Genomic DNA, 15,382 nt, shown 5'->3' with positions numbered 1-15,382 from the left:
AAATTGTAATTGAAATTCACCTCAAAACATATCCGCTCCCGCGCCCCCCCTGTGAACTCTAGGGGGGCGCGGACCCCAGGTAGGGAACCAATGAACCCGAGACTACCTGGAGGAGGTGGTCTGAGCTCGGTTGCTCCCGAACCGTGGTGTGGTTCGCGTTAATGTGCAAGCAACACGGACTCGGGTGCGCGCTTGTTCAGGAAGTATAGTATCCCGCGCATGCGTATCACTGTCGATATCATTGTTTCCTCACACAAGACAACCAAAATAAAATAATTTAAATTGCGTTCATGTTTGAATGCCTTCTGTTTGTGATGCAAAAGACTATGCGCGCTAACCGTTACCATAGTAAACATAGTAAACGTTTGAATATACGCATATTAAAAAAAAACATAGCGAACGCTTGAAGAAATCAGACCAATCTTAAAGGCTATCACAGTCATGTTTTTATTTTTTAAATGAGTGGCAGGGGAACGTTGTGGGACACCGAAGAGGTGAGGTGCCTCATTCAAATTCATACAAATCTCATTCAAAAAACATTCCTCATTCAAAAAAATCTTCTACGAGCAGCAGAAACACGGCGTCCCCTGGATATGTGCTGAATTACACCATGTAATGCACATAAACGTAGTTGTCTCTCACTATGTTGTGCATAATAGCACCAAAAAAACCCGACAAATTACAGCTATGCTCAGTCGAGTTGTATTCTCCATGCGTTTTCCGTGTGCGTTTGCGATGACGTAAGATCACTGCAAACGCACCTGGGTTCGATACAACTAATTGAGTGTGAAACCAGACCAACGCTGCGGGGGGCGCCGGGAACTAGCGCACTCGGGTTCGGACCGCAGCAAACGAACCCAGTGGAAAAACGCCCTTAGTCAAATTACCACTGTGAACTCATGTTTACATTTGAAAAGAGGTTTCTGCAATTCTGCGCAATTGACTTTGTACACCGACGCATATATCATTCCTATTTTGCACCCGCGCACAGCGGACTTTTCCCTCCACAGATGCACGTCGGTAAACTAGGAAATACACTTGCGCTCCCAGGGGTGGTTCAGCGCAAATAGGAGGCATGTTCCGGCGCAAAAGTTCCCTGATGCTATTTTGCAGGTTTAGAAAACAATTCCGCCACTGACCAAGAAAAACCTAGTCTAAAGTCAGTGGCGCGTTGCGCATGATATTCATATGCTATTTTAAGGGCGCATTCTTGGCCATAATCAATGTAGCGTGTGCACAACGCGCATACACTTTGATTCTCTCATCTACACAGAAGCAGCAGTTTTCATTTTTGCAAATCATACATTATTACAATAGATAGATAGATAGATAGTTTATTATAAAAGCATACATCTAGCTTACACATTTACCCAAATTATCATACGCCTGTTTAACCAAAGTTAATTTTGGTGGGTTTCTCCCATCCCCAATGTCACTTCTCTGTGTTTTACGGCCCTGACAAGAAATTCGGGCTCCTCGGCTGTGAACCGCTGCTGGCGTGCACCTGGCAAATCCGCCGTTATAATAGGAATCCGCCATTGAACAAGCGTGCATGCTCTTAAAGGGAATGTGAGATATCACTTTGATTGGTTTATTTCACGTTACGCCCAAACCACACCTATGAATAATGAAGCTACTTCAGACCAACCCATTTTAGATTTGTGTCGGGCGCAAGAGTCATTTATCCCGCCGGTATAATAGCAACAGTGCCCAAGACCCGCCCACAATGTTACTTGCGTTTCGCGCTTGATACTTGCGTTTCAGATCGTAGAAGTGAATTTCCATTTAGGACAGCAGAATGCTGCTTGACCAACCTAAATTTGGGTGTGTCTTACCTCTGTTTTAATTTACAGTAATGTTACTTTAGATAAGTGTACGTGGAAAACCACGGCAAGGCCAATCCAAAGCTATTATAAGAGTAGTAATTTTGGTCGACTTATATCTGTAGTAGTGGCCATACCTCTGCCTGAAGTAAATGTTACTTTAAATTCAAGCGTATACAAAAACCATGGGAGCTATCCAAAAGTGTATTTGATTGTGTAAGTGTGGATGTGACCATCTCAGGTATATAGCCAATTACCTCTGTTTAGTGACCAAAAACTGACGAGTTTGTGATCGTGTGACCCGTGTTAAACAGAAGGCTCGAGGACCTCAAAGCGACATTGCTTCCGTATATGAATGGGTAAAATATAAGTAAAGACTTAAAAAGAATACTGAAATGTGCTGCTAAATTATTATATAAATGAAAAATAATCAATTGGCATTCTAACCTAAATTTGAGGTTGTGATAAAATGGAGTCAGATAAGTTTAATTGGAACTAAATTACTTTGCCAAAGCGAAAAGACAGTAATGCGCAGAGACCTTCACCCATTCTATCGGAAACCACCATTAGACCTATAGACAGGCTTACAGTGTTTAGTATTACACAATGCTGCTACTATCATGTAGTCTAATAGTTACTGTTATTATAAATGTGTCTTTTTGTTTTGTTTTACAAACTAAGGGAGGATTCCAGATCATTATCTGTGGTAATCATAATGAACCACCCTAACCCTAACCCATGCCATAGATGGTTAAACTAACATATTTCAGGTTCCTACCAGATGTACATATGATATGAGAGTGAATATCTGTGGCGAGACTCTGCTGGGGTCTGAATAGTCTACTCACCACTGTAGCAAATGAAAGGTAATGCAATATTGCATTGCAGTTTTCATCTGTCCAGCTCCCAGAGTCACTAAATGGCACTGCAGTGCAGTATTCACTGTTTCCAGCATTATCTGGCTGTCCTGTCCTCCAGTTACTGAATGAAGAGTTGCTCTGATCTGACCAAGATCTGGTTCTGTACAGTCCAATCCAAGCACTTGAATAATATGAAAATAATGACTGAACCCTGTAGTTTTCAATCTCATTCCTGATACTGATGAGGTCTGTGTGATATTCTCTGCAGTAACTCTGAGCTTCAGTCCAGGTTTTAGACTGGGAAACCAACACATAACTTGCACTAGCATTCACAGGAAGATTTCTTCCTGTGGTGAAGAAATTTAAACACATAATATATCATGGTATTTTAAATAATTTGATGTAATTACTTGTTTAACAGTCCAATAGCAGTTCTCACCATCATAGCAAACAAATGGAAGTGTATAGTAGCAAAACATTTCAGTCCATGTTCCCCGATAATATGACATGTATACACACAGACTGTCACGGTGTGGGTTTTGTGTCTTGTTCTTGTCTGTCATGTGTTACCCTGTCTTTGCATGTTTAGCTTTCTCCTGTTATGTTGATTAGTCTTCCCAGGTGTTTCTTATTTACCAGCACAGAGCCTTCACCGCTGGTCCTGCCCAGCACCGAGCCCTCACCGCTGGTCCTGCCCAGCACCGAGCCCTCACCGCTGGTCCTGCCCAGCACCGAGCCCTCACCGCTGGTCCTGCCCAGCACCGAGCCCTCACCGCTGGATCTGCCCAGCACCGAGCCCTCACCGCTGGATCTACCCAGCACCGAGCCCTCATCGCTGCCCAGCACCGAGCCCTCTTCCCCGCTGGTTCCGTCCAGCTCAGAGTCTTCAGGGTCTTCTTCCCCGCTGGTTCCGCCCAGCTCAGAGCCCTCTTCCCCGCTGGTTCCGTCCAGCTCAGAGTCTTCAGAGTCTTCTTCCCCGCTGGTTCCGCCCAGCTCAGAGCCCTCTTCCCCGCTGGTTCCGTCCAGCTCAGAGTTTTCTTCGCCGCTGGTTCCGCCCAGCTCAGAGCCCTCTTCCCCGCTGGTTCCGCCCAGCTCAGAGTTTTCTTCGCCGCTGGTTCCGCCCAGCTCAGAGCCTGGGACTTTACCCAAGTATTTTTTGGGGGGGGGCCAAAGGACTCCGTCTTGGCCACTCGAGGGGCCACGGTCACCCGAAGGATCATCTCCGCCATGGCCACCTGAGGGGTCGTCTCCGCCCTGGCCGCCTGAGGGGTCGTCTCCGCCCTGGCCGCCTGAAGGTTCGTCTCCGCCCTGGCCGCCTGAAGGTTCGTCTCCGCCCTGGCCGCCTGAAGGGTCGTCTCTGCCCTGGTTGCCTGCACAGCCTGCACCTCCATGGCCGTCTGCACAGTCTGCTCTGTCCTGGCCGTCTGCATGTCCTGCTCCACCCTTGTCGCCCACGCTCCACGGCCCAGGCCCGCCTTGCCTATATCCTGTTCCCGGTTCCCAGTGCGGGCCTGGCCCTCCGGCCCTCCCCCAAGACCGCCTCCGCTTCACCGCCCTCCTGAACTTTTTGTTTTTTATGGGCGTCGGGAGCCGCCCATGGGGGGGGGCTATGTCACGGTGTGGGTTTTGTGTCTTGTTCTTGTCTGTCATGTGTTCCCCTGTCTTTGCATGTTTAGCTTTCTCCTGTTATGTTGATTAGTCTTCCCAGGTGTTTCTTATTTACCACACCCCCTTGTTATCTTGTTTAGCTTGGTTGTCTGTGTATTTGAGCCCTGTGTGTTAGTTCAGTCATTGTGAGTTATTGATGTTGTGAGGTTGCATGTTCTTTGTTCTGTTCTGAAGTCTGAGTTTATGTCAAAGTTCTAGTTAATTTAATAAAAACACCGTTGCACTTGGATCCTGCTTCTTGCATCCTGCTCTGCATCGTAACACAGACTCTGTCCACCTGAGTTCACTGGTTGCTGGACATACCAGCTTTTAAATCCTCCTTCTAATGCTGCATTCTCCAGAGACCATTTCCAACTGTTCAGATCATCATAGAGTCCAAACCAAGCTGAGCCATAGTAAGTCTTACATACTGTTTTATAGAGCCTGTTCATTTCCTCCATGTTATCAATGGTGGCCAGATCAGTGTAATTCTGTCTGCAGTATCGCTGAGCTTCAGTCCAGGTCTTAGTCTCAGACACAAAGTGATACTGACGGGTACATGAAGAATGTGTGCAGGTTGAATGGCATGCTGGATAAGCAGTTCTCATCAGTCCATCGTCCTGAATGGTTGAATGATACTGCAGTACATTGCTGAAAACCCCACTGGCTATAATCATATTGACCATTATCTGGTGGCTGTGTTAAAGTGGGAACTGCTGCTATCCAGTTTTCATAACTCCAGAAATACATGCACCAGATCCAACTGAACGATTTCATGTTTTTGAATAAATTGGTTGAGTAAATGATTCAATAACTCATTCACAATGGTAATCATATATTTCAATACTGAATTATGTTGAATGTAAAAAATGTGCATTAAAAAACTGCGCTCAACTGAATCGAATTGATTTTCTATCTGATAAGAAAACATGTGCATAAACTATTATAGAAACACATTTACTAGGGATGCACAGAAATGAAAATTATTGGCCGAAACCCAAAATTCTGGATGCTCATGTCACGGTTCGCCTGTTCATTCTGTGTGTACTGTTCTCATGTGATTGCTTATCGGCGTCAGTTGCACTAATGAGCAATCAGATCAGCAGCAGATGAGTCTTGTTTATGTGTCCTATATGTAGTCTTGTGTTTGTCGTGTTCATTGTCAGATCGTTGTCACTGTTTTCACCTTGTCTTGCTGTCTGTGCAGTTCTCTATCCAGTTTCTGATGTACCGGACTATTTCTGCCTCCAGTGCCTGAGTCACGAACTTTTTGCCCGGATTTGTTTTTCGACTTGTCTTCATCGGATGTTTTTGTCCACTTGGACTTGGATACAGTCACTGCAGTCTCCGCGTTGCCAAGGACCTACTGCCGACTTGCTATTCTACACCAACCTGTCTTGTCTTGATCATTTGCTGTTTCACAAAATAAACCTTACCTTTTATTCGCAACTGGATCTTGTGTTCCGTGACCTAACAGCTCTTGGCCGAAAATCCAATAAAATAAAGTAACCACACTTTTAATGAAAGTAACACAATAAAATTGGACAGAAAAAAGGCTTCATAAAGCTAAAGCTATGTATAATAATAATAATAATTTGTTACATTTATATAGTGCTATTTCTGGGTCCTCAAAGCGCTTCACATATGGAAGGGGGAATCTCCTCAACCACCACCAGTATTATCAGAGCATGTGAGCTGAGCGTAGCAAGGAGTGGATCATTCAACAAAAGGGCCTACAGCACGGCTATACCACACCATGTAGGGCAATTGCAAACAGACACAAGTATATATTACTACATAGAAATTTCATGTTGGCACGTTGTTTGAGCGGACTATGCTTTTCCAATGAGTATGAGCAGGTACATGAGTGGAGCGTTCGCATGGGTCTTGATCGACTGACGCACAGTGATAACGGCTAAAGCGAGAGTGAAACCTGAGCGCTGAACACTGAGGGGCGGGGCAGCATTTATTTATTATTTCGGTGCATCCCTAACATTTACAGAATAAATTCCTCAATGCACATCAAAAAAGAAATGTGACTTTGCAGTGGAATGGCATAACTGGACCAACCAGCCGCGGACCGATGTCATTGCTCAGCTTCTGAAACGCTGTTTTGGTCATTCTGAAATGCCTGAGCAAAGTGTGTTGTCAAAATTTTTCTGTAAACTATCTCTCAGACCTGTCTTATACGGCTGAGTTCCCAAACAGAGATAACATGACCATGTTTATTGCGTTTCGTCTGCAAGCTGTACAATTTACACAGGACACTTAGCTATGTAAAATAAGTATAATCTTGTTTATATTTTACAGACTTAAGACTCTGGTTATTAATAGCCCTCCATTTGGTTGGTCTCTGTGTAAATCACAAAGTCATAATCCTGACTGATGCTATTATTCTTACTGACAAGATTTTTTTTATTTTCTACTACTGTAAACTTTTCCTTGATCAACCCCAGTGGACCAATGGACCCAGAGGTCCATAACTAAAGAAAGAAGACTTTTTTTTTTTTTTTTATTGTAGTGTACAATAAACCTGCAGTACCATATAATATCACATTACCATGCAATCAAAAATTATTTACAAAATGTTGTGTCATATGATGTGTAAGTCACGTCAGATGTCTGTTTTCATGTGGTTGTTCCACTGTATGTTGTTACTGTATCATTCCACTGTACTGTATTGTGCTGACAACAAAGACAAATACAACTGTATCCCTGATAAAAAAGATTTGTCATTTTGTTTGGTTGATGACTAATAAATTACCAAGTAAATTTTATCAGACAGATTAACAAATCATCCAACCATCTATTCTCCAAATTGATTGTTCTATGTAGGGTCACAGGGATGCTGAAGCCTATCCCAGTGTCCCGGGCCAAATTAACAAATCATTGCAACACAAAATGACACAAAATGTTTGATTAGTTTGATTAGATATATATATAAAAAAGTTATAATAGTATGAGTACAAGCAACCTACTTTGTGTTAATAATTTTATAGTAAAAAAAAAAAAAAAAAAAAAAAAAAAATTAAAAAAGCCTGCAGTTTACATATATCTTATATTTGTAAAAAAAAAATGTTAATACAATACAAGACAATCATGTGACATTCAAAATTTCTATTATCAATAGGACAAAGAACATGCAAAATGCAGGAACACAAACCCTAAAACCATGTTCGTGTGTGTGTGCACTACTTCTGTTGTTTTCTCTCATGGTTTGATTTTAAGATAGTTTCTCAAATGCATTGTGAAGTTGCTGGGAAGTCCTCGTCTGATCAATTCTTCCTGGAGCTGAAACATGGGATTTATTTTCTGTGAGATATTTTTCAGCTAAATATATTACAAAGATCTGTAAATAATAATAACAATAATAATAATAATTATTATTATTATTATTATTATTATTTTTCTGTCAGGACCACTATTGTCAAATACAATTGACAATTAGCATACAGTTTGGATTGGTGGTATGGTTCTGTTCTGGGCAAGAACTAGCAATAACCCCCCTTAGGGTAAACAGAACAGAACCCGTAATTCGAGAATTTAGTCTGATTCAAAGGGGAATTAGTATGTCAAATCCTGACCGAACAAGAGGAGGAGCTGGGAATGGAGGAGGGTAATTCGCTCCTGAGAAACACGATAGCTGTTTATAACACTGAAGGAGCTTATACATGCATACAATGATGGCGTCTTATTCCTATAGGTAGACGTAGATCAGCTGAGAGTCAGCTGATGTGAGCTTGACTAACGTGACCTGCCAGAACTGACGCTACGCTTGATTATTATTATTATGCTGTTGTTATGAAGTTGTTCTAAAGAAATGTATTTATTTTGCATGTGTTTTCTCATGCAAATTATACTCATTTCTCACCTGTATAGTCACAAGCTCTTCAATCTGAGACTCTGACAGATTTTCCGCACTTGTAAGTTTCACTCTCAGTCCCATCACTGATCAAAAAACAAAAAAAAAAAACAAAAAAAGAACACTGGTCAGTAGTGCATGAATACAAACAATACAATCCGGTAATGTTGATGTATGTTGAAAAACACAAATTTTGGACTGAAAACAGCACATATCTCCACAAACATACCATATGCATCTGAATTGATGGGTCAATATGATGATCATCATGTTCACCAGAAAGCAAATAGAAGACAGAGCTAGCATTAGCATAAAAGTTTGTGAATTACACAAATAACAATGGCATATTAACATCAACAATTTATTTTTATAAATTTGCTTGATTTTTCCCCTGATTCTTATTATTTTATTTCATTACAGAAAGTACATTTGCTTACCACTGTAACAGAAGAAAGGCAAACTAGCAAAGCATCCTTCATCCGTCCACTGACCAAAGTATTTTAGAGACATAGCTGTGCAGTGTTGAGCTCCCTCCTGTCCTAGGACATTTGCACCATTATCTGGTTGTGCAACATCACCTGGAGTATATGGCAGCCAATATGTGAAGGAAGAGCTGCTCTGATCTGACCACAGCCTGTTTCTGTGCAGACCAATCCATACATAACCAGAATAATAACGCGTCATGTTCAGTATCTGTTGACGCTCTGTCTCATCTCTCACACTGGCCAGGTCAGTGTATTTCTCTCTGCAGTAGCTCTGAGCTTCAGCCCAGGTCCTTCCCTCAGATACCAAAACATAATTCTGAGAGGCGTTTTCTCTACCTAAGATAAAACAATTTAGTGGATGTAAATCAGTCAATTTATTGGTTATTTATAGCTATATAATAAAATACATTTTGAAAAAAAAAAAAAAAACATTACTAATTAGCCTAATCAAAGAATGAAAAACAATCTTGAAAGTTTCCTTTTTCTCTCAAGAATTTTGGGTTTAAATGTGGAAGAAAAGTATTGAACACTTCAGGATCTTTCAGGAATGAAAATCCTTTATTTGACAAATCTCAAAGCAAAAGAATATATATATATATATATATATATATATATATATATATATATATATATATACACACAGACACACACATTTTTTACTTGTAATGTCTTACCATTGTAGCAAACAAATGTAGAATAACTTTCACATGATGAATCAAACCAGTTTCCATTATAATCCATGTAAACACACAGTTCATTTGCTCCATTGTTGGGTTCATGATACCAGTTCCTGAAATCTCTCTCTCCTTTCTGATAGAAATCATTGTTTTCCAATGACCATCTCCAGCTGTTCACATCATCATACAGTCCAATCCAGGCTGAACCATTGTAACTCCCATTAACTGTGTTAATCAGACTGTTCATTTCCTCCATGTTATCAATGGTGGCCAGATCAGTGTAATTCTGTCTGCAGTGTCTCTGAGCTTCAGTCCAGGTCTTAGACTCATTCACAAAATGATACTGATGGGATGATGCAAATGCTGGCAAGGTGGGGAAAAAAAGGGTAAGGATTAAAGTTAAAAAGTTACTTTAAGTGCATCATAAAGATTACTTGTAATAGGGCATTTTGGATTTGGAATTAATTCACTTTTGTAGAATGTTTGTAGACTAAATAAGAGGATCCACATATAGATTTTTACATACTTTGGTAACACTTTACAATAAAGTGCCATTAGTTGTGTCATGTTTGCATTAAGTAACATTTGTTAACATCAATGTATTGATCTTTGTTAATGTTAGTCACATCACTATATAACTAACGTTAACATAGATCAATACATTAATGCTAGCTCAGGTTCATTAAAAAATATTTTTTATAATAATGTTTTTTAATAAATGTTGAAATTAATAAATGCTTTAGAAGTATTTTTCATAGTTATAGTTCATGTTTACTAATGTAGTTAACTAATGTTAACAAATGGAATCTTTTTATAAAGTGTTTGTAAAAAAAAAAAAAAAATCGGGCAATGTTGAATAACATTTCTAAATAATTTCTAAATCAATTCAAGTCTGTCTGCCAGAGAGTAGTGTACAATTAAAAGTCAACCTTGTGCATTTTGTAACAGAGGTGCACGTAACACTCACCACTGTAGCAAATGAAAGGTAATGCAGTATTGCAGTTTTCATCTGTCCAGTTCCCAGAGTCACTAAATGACACTGCAGTGCAGTATTCACTGTTTCCAGCATTATCTGGCTGTCCTGTCCTCCAGTTACTGAATGAAGAGTTGCTCTGATCTGACCAAGATCTGGTTCTGTACAGTCCAATCCAAAAAGAGGAATAATACTGAAATAAAGACTGAAGTTTGCGGTTTTCAGTCTCATTCCTGATACTGACGAGGTCTGTGTGATGTTCTCTGCAGTAACTCTGAGCCTCAGTCCAGTTTGTGTTCTGGTAAACAAACACGTAACTTGTTCTAGCATTCACTCTTCCTGCGGGGAATATATGTGTATGTAATATATCCATGGTATCATAAATATATTGTTCTAAAAACTTTAAAAAGTCAACAGGAGTTCTCACCATCATAACAAACAAATGGAAGTGTATAGTAACAAGAGATTTCACGCCATACTCCCCAATAATATGACATGTATGCACACAGACTCTGTCCACCTGAGTTCACTGGTTGCTGGACATACCAGCTTTTAAATCCTCCCATTAATGTTGCATTATCCAGAGACCATTTCCAACTGTTCAGATCATCATAGAGTCCAATCCAAGCTTTTCCATAGTAAGTCCTACGTACTGTTTTATAGAGCCTGTTCATTTCCTCCATGTTATCAATGGTGGCCAGATCAGTGTAATTCTGTCTGCAGTATCTCTGAGCTTCAGTCCAGGTCTTGGATTCATTTACGAAGTGATACTGATGGGTGCATGAAGATTGTGTGCAGGTTCCTGTAAGTTTAAAATAAACAGAGAAATACATTGATTATTCTTTACAATCACCAATATATCATGAAACTATTAAAATGGTTTTATTGTGGAGGTCTTTCCAAATTTAATTTAAAAATATATATATTATATTAACTGGAAAAACAGCTTTTGCATGGTGTAAATTAAAATATTCATGTGGTAAGTTGTTTCAAAATCTAAAATATAATATAAATAATATACATTAAAAAATTAAATATTCAGAGTATATATATATACATTGACTTCTAATGACACTTTTTGTAATGTCTATTAAATTTTTGGTTTAAAAGTTAAATTAAAAGAAGGCGTAAAAAGAAGAGAAAATAAAAGAGAAAAAATAAACTCACTGTTGTAGCAGATGAAAGGCATGCTGGATAAGCAGTTCTCATCAGTCCATTGGCCTAAATGGCTGAATGATACTGCAGTACATTGCTGAGAAAACCATTGGCCATAATCATATTGACCATTATCTGGTTGCTGTGAAGAATATGGAATTTGTGGTCTCCAATCTTCATATTTGGTAATCTGACCGTTTGACCAAATCCTGTTTCTGTACAGTCCGATCCAGACTCCATATCCACCTGCTGTCTCAAGGATCCTCTGGTTCTCAGTCTGATTTCTCACATTGGCAAGATCTGTGTAATGATCTTTGCAGTATCTACGAGCCTCTGACCAGGTTTTCCTGTCATAGATTCCACCGTATCTCTGTGTGGCATTCACTCTACCTGTGATTTGAAATATACAACACATTTCATAGACGCACAGAAATACTCACAGAAAAAAAAAAAAAAAAAAAATGTCCTTACCATCATAGCAAACGAATGGCACAGTGTTGTCACATGATATATCATACCATTTGCCAGCATAATTCATGTAAACACACAGTTCTTTCCCACCATAGTTGTCCGGTTGATGATAGAAGTTCCTGAAATCTCTCTCTCCTTCCTGATAGAAATCGTTGTTTTCCAATGACCATCTCCAGCTGTTCACATCATCATACAGTCCAATCCAGGCTGAACCAGTGTAACTCCCATTAACTGTGTTAATCAGACTGTTCATTTCCTCCATGTTATCAATGGTGGCCAGATCAGTGTAATTCTGTCTGCAGTGTCTCTGAGCTTCAGTCCAGGTCTTGGACTCATTCACAAAATGATACTGGCGTGATGATGTCAAAGATGACACTGTAGAGAAAATGTCAGATTTTAGCACTACATTTTTGACAGTATTGGCCATTAGGACAGACTTCTACTCACCGCTGTAGCAAATGAAAGGAAATGCATAATTGCAGTTTTCATCTGTCCAGTTCCCAGAGTCACTAAATGACACTACAGTGCAGGATCCTGCAGTATCTGGCTGCCACGTGCTCCAGTAAGTAAATGAAGAGTTGCTCTGATCTGACCAAGATCTGGTTCTGTACAGTCCAATCCAAACATAATCATTATAATAATTCCGTAAGAAATACTGGATCTTCTGGTTTTCAGTCTCATTCCTGATACTGACGAGGTCTGTGTGATGTTCTCTGCAGTAACTCTGAGCCTCAGTCCAGGTTTTAGACTGGTAAATGTAAACATAAGTATCACTGGCGTTTTCTCTTCCTGAAAGATATTAATATCATATTAAGTTTAGAGAGAGGTGGTTTGGTTGTTTTCAATTTTTGTTTACTGTCTTAGACATTATATTGGAACAGCTTACCATCATAGCAGACAGTAGGATAAAATCCATAGGAGCAGGGATATGTATACCATATCCCCATGTACATATACACACACACACTTTGTCCTCCATAATTATTTGTTTCTTGGTTATACCAGTTCCTGAAGTCTTTCCGTCCTTTGTTGAAGAAATCACTGTCCTCTAGAGTCCAGTTCCAACTGTTCAGATCATCATAGAGTCCAATCCAGGCCAAATCAATGGAATCGTCATTCACTGTGTCCAATAACTGGACCGTCTGTTGTTCATTCTCAATGGAGGCCAGATCAGTGTATTTATCTCTACAGTATCTCTGAGCTTCTGCCCAAGTCTTGGATTCATTCACAAAGACATACTGAGGGACACTCAAGGTGAAGGTGATAAAACCTGTTTAACAGGCACATTTAACATGTTATTTAACATAATGAATGTGTTAGACTGTATTTTTTAGACTATGGAAATAAACAATGTTACCAGAAGAAGCCCAACAAAAGCCATATCATGATTTTAGAGTAGCAAGCTGTGATGATGAAACACTTTATGAAAATGTTTGGCTTACCAGATAATATAATCAGTGGAAACATAGCTGTGAAGTAAGATTTATATACGTATTATACAATATACATATTATAGTACAAAAAACGTTTTTAAATCATTCCTCATGTGTATGTAGGTTTGTATAAAGCATCTAGTAGATGGATACATTTAAAAGTACAATAATTATAATAATAAATATTATTTTATATAATAATACAATTAATTATATTTTGCCAAGCTTACCTTTTGATTTTCTTGGTTTCTGTCCGTTTTCTGGCCAGATTGTGTCACCGTCTTAAAATTTATAATGGTTTGCAAAGAAGGGGCGGATCATTTCTTTGAACACTCATGACATCATGAAACTTGGATCACAAAGCTGCCCTATCAAATGTACTCCATCAGAGTCTACAGTAACAATGGTTAAAGAGGCTTAGTGGACGGTCCGTTCCGGTTCAAACTGGTTATATCTTATACAGTAATGAAAAGGATTTATTTTTTTATCCATGCAGTTGCCTACGTCAAACTGTGTGATTTACATGTATTCGGAACTTCTGCATCTGTGGTTGCACAAAATTGACCTTCTTGAATATTCGAATAGATAGCAGACAATGATTAAATAAACGGCAGACAATAGATAAGACTCCATCAGTGCTAATCAATACAAGTTAACAGTTTTAAGGATGCACCAAATTTTTAGCTATAGATACTCAAAACCAAATTTTCTAACAAAGATAAAGCTGCATATACAGTATGTGTAATGACCCTGATTTAATGTGATTTAATGTCTAACCGAGCTCACCTTCATAGTGAAAACAGTACCATAATCTCCTGATCCACAGATTAACAAATGCGCATGGGAGTCCAGAAATACATGCACCAGATCCAACTGAACGATTTCATGTTTTTGAATAAATTGGTTGAGTAAATGATTCAATAACTCATTCACAATAATAATCATATATATTTCATTACTGAATTATGTTGAATGTAAAAATGTGCATTAAAAAAATGCTCAATTGAGTTGAATAGATTTATTATCTTATAAGAAAACATGCGCATAAACTATTATAGAAACACATTTACTAGGGATGCACAGAAATTAAAAATCTTGGCCGAAAACCCAAACCGAAAACGCTTTTAAAAGATTAGCTTTTTTGTATAATTGTATTAAAATTAGACTTTTTAAATGAAATTCTGTAGTTTTAAACATACTGAATTTCAAAAAATACAATCCAATAAAATAAAGAAACCACACTTTTAATGAAAGTAACACAATAAAATTGAACAGAAAATAGGCTTCATTCATATTAAATATCAATATATTATTAAAATGTTATGCAACAGAATCAGATTTAAAAGATTTATTTTTTGACCAATTATTCAAACAATGCATAGTAATATAAAGCTAAAGCTATAGGTATTATCAGAGCATGTGAGCTGAGCAGCAAGGAGTGGATCATTCAACAAAAGGGTACAGCACGGCTATACCACACCATGCAGGGCAATTGCAAACAGAAACAAGTATAAATAAATGTAATGTTGGCATTTGTTTGAGTGGACTTTGCTTTAATGAATATGAGCAGGTACATGAGTGGAGCGTTCGCATGGGTCTTGAGCGACTGACTGCTAAAGCGAGAGTGAAACCTGAGCATTGAACACTAAAATAAATAATTTATTTATTATTTCAGTGCATCCCTAACATTTACAGAATAAATTCCTCAATGCACATCAAAAAAGAAATGTGACTTTGCAGTGGGACGGCATAACTGGACCAACCAGCCGCGGACCGATGTCGTTGCTCAGCATCTGAAACGCTGTTTTGGTCATTCTGAAATGCCTGAGCAAAGTGTGTTGTCAAAGTTTTTCTGTAAACTATCTCTCAGACCTGTCTTATACGGCTGAGTTCCCAAACAGAGATAACATGACCGTGTTTATTGCGTTTCGTCTGCAAGCTGTATAATTTACAGGACACTTATGTAAATAAGTATAATCTTGTTTATAGTTTACAG

At 39.0% G+C, this 15,382-nt stretch overlaps 1 protein-coding gene across 1 annotated transcript; it reads right to left on the bottom strand.

The window, feature by feature from the left end:
- Positions 1–4,554: 4,554 nt before the first annotated feature.
- Positions 4,555–15,200, bottom strand: LOC308706053 (C-type mannose receptor 2-like; the record flags this gene model as incomplete). Its single annotated transcript, XM_081391439.1, has 11 exons — positions 4,555–4,878; positions 8,202–8,278; positions 8,630–9,013; positions 9,352–9,717; positions 10,322–10,666; positions 10,839–11,129; positions 11,495–11,872; positions 11,954–12,328; positions 12,401–12,742; positions 12,921–13,223; positions 15,161–15,200. 11 exons carry the CDS (start codon positions 15,198–15,200, stop codon positions 4,555–4,557), a joined length of 3,225 nt encoding a protein of 1,074 aa, XP_081247565.1.
- Positions 15,201–15,382: the final 182 nt, after the last annotated feature.

The sequence above is a fragment of the Scardinius erythrophthalmus genome (genome assembly GCF_964197995.2).
Source record: "Scardinius erythrophthalmus genome assembly, chromosome: 17".
Taxonomy (NCBI): domain Eukaryota; kingdom Metazoa; phylum Chordata; class Actinopteri; order Cypriniformes; family Leuciscidae; genus Scardinius; species Scardinius erythrophthalmus.
This window is presented reverse-complemented; position numbering and strand designations above follow the sequence as displayed.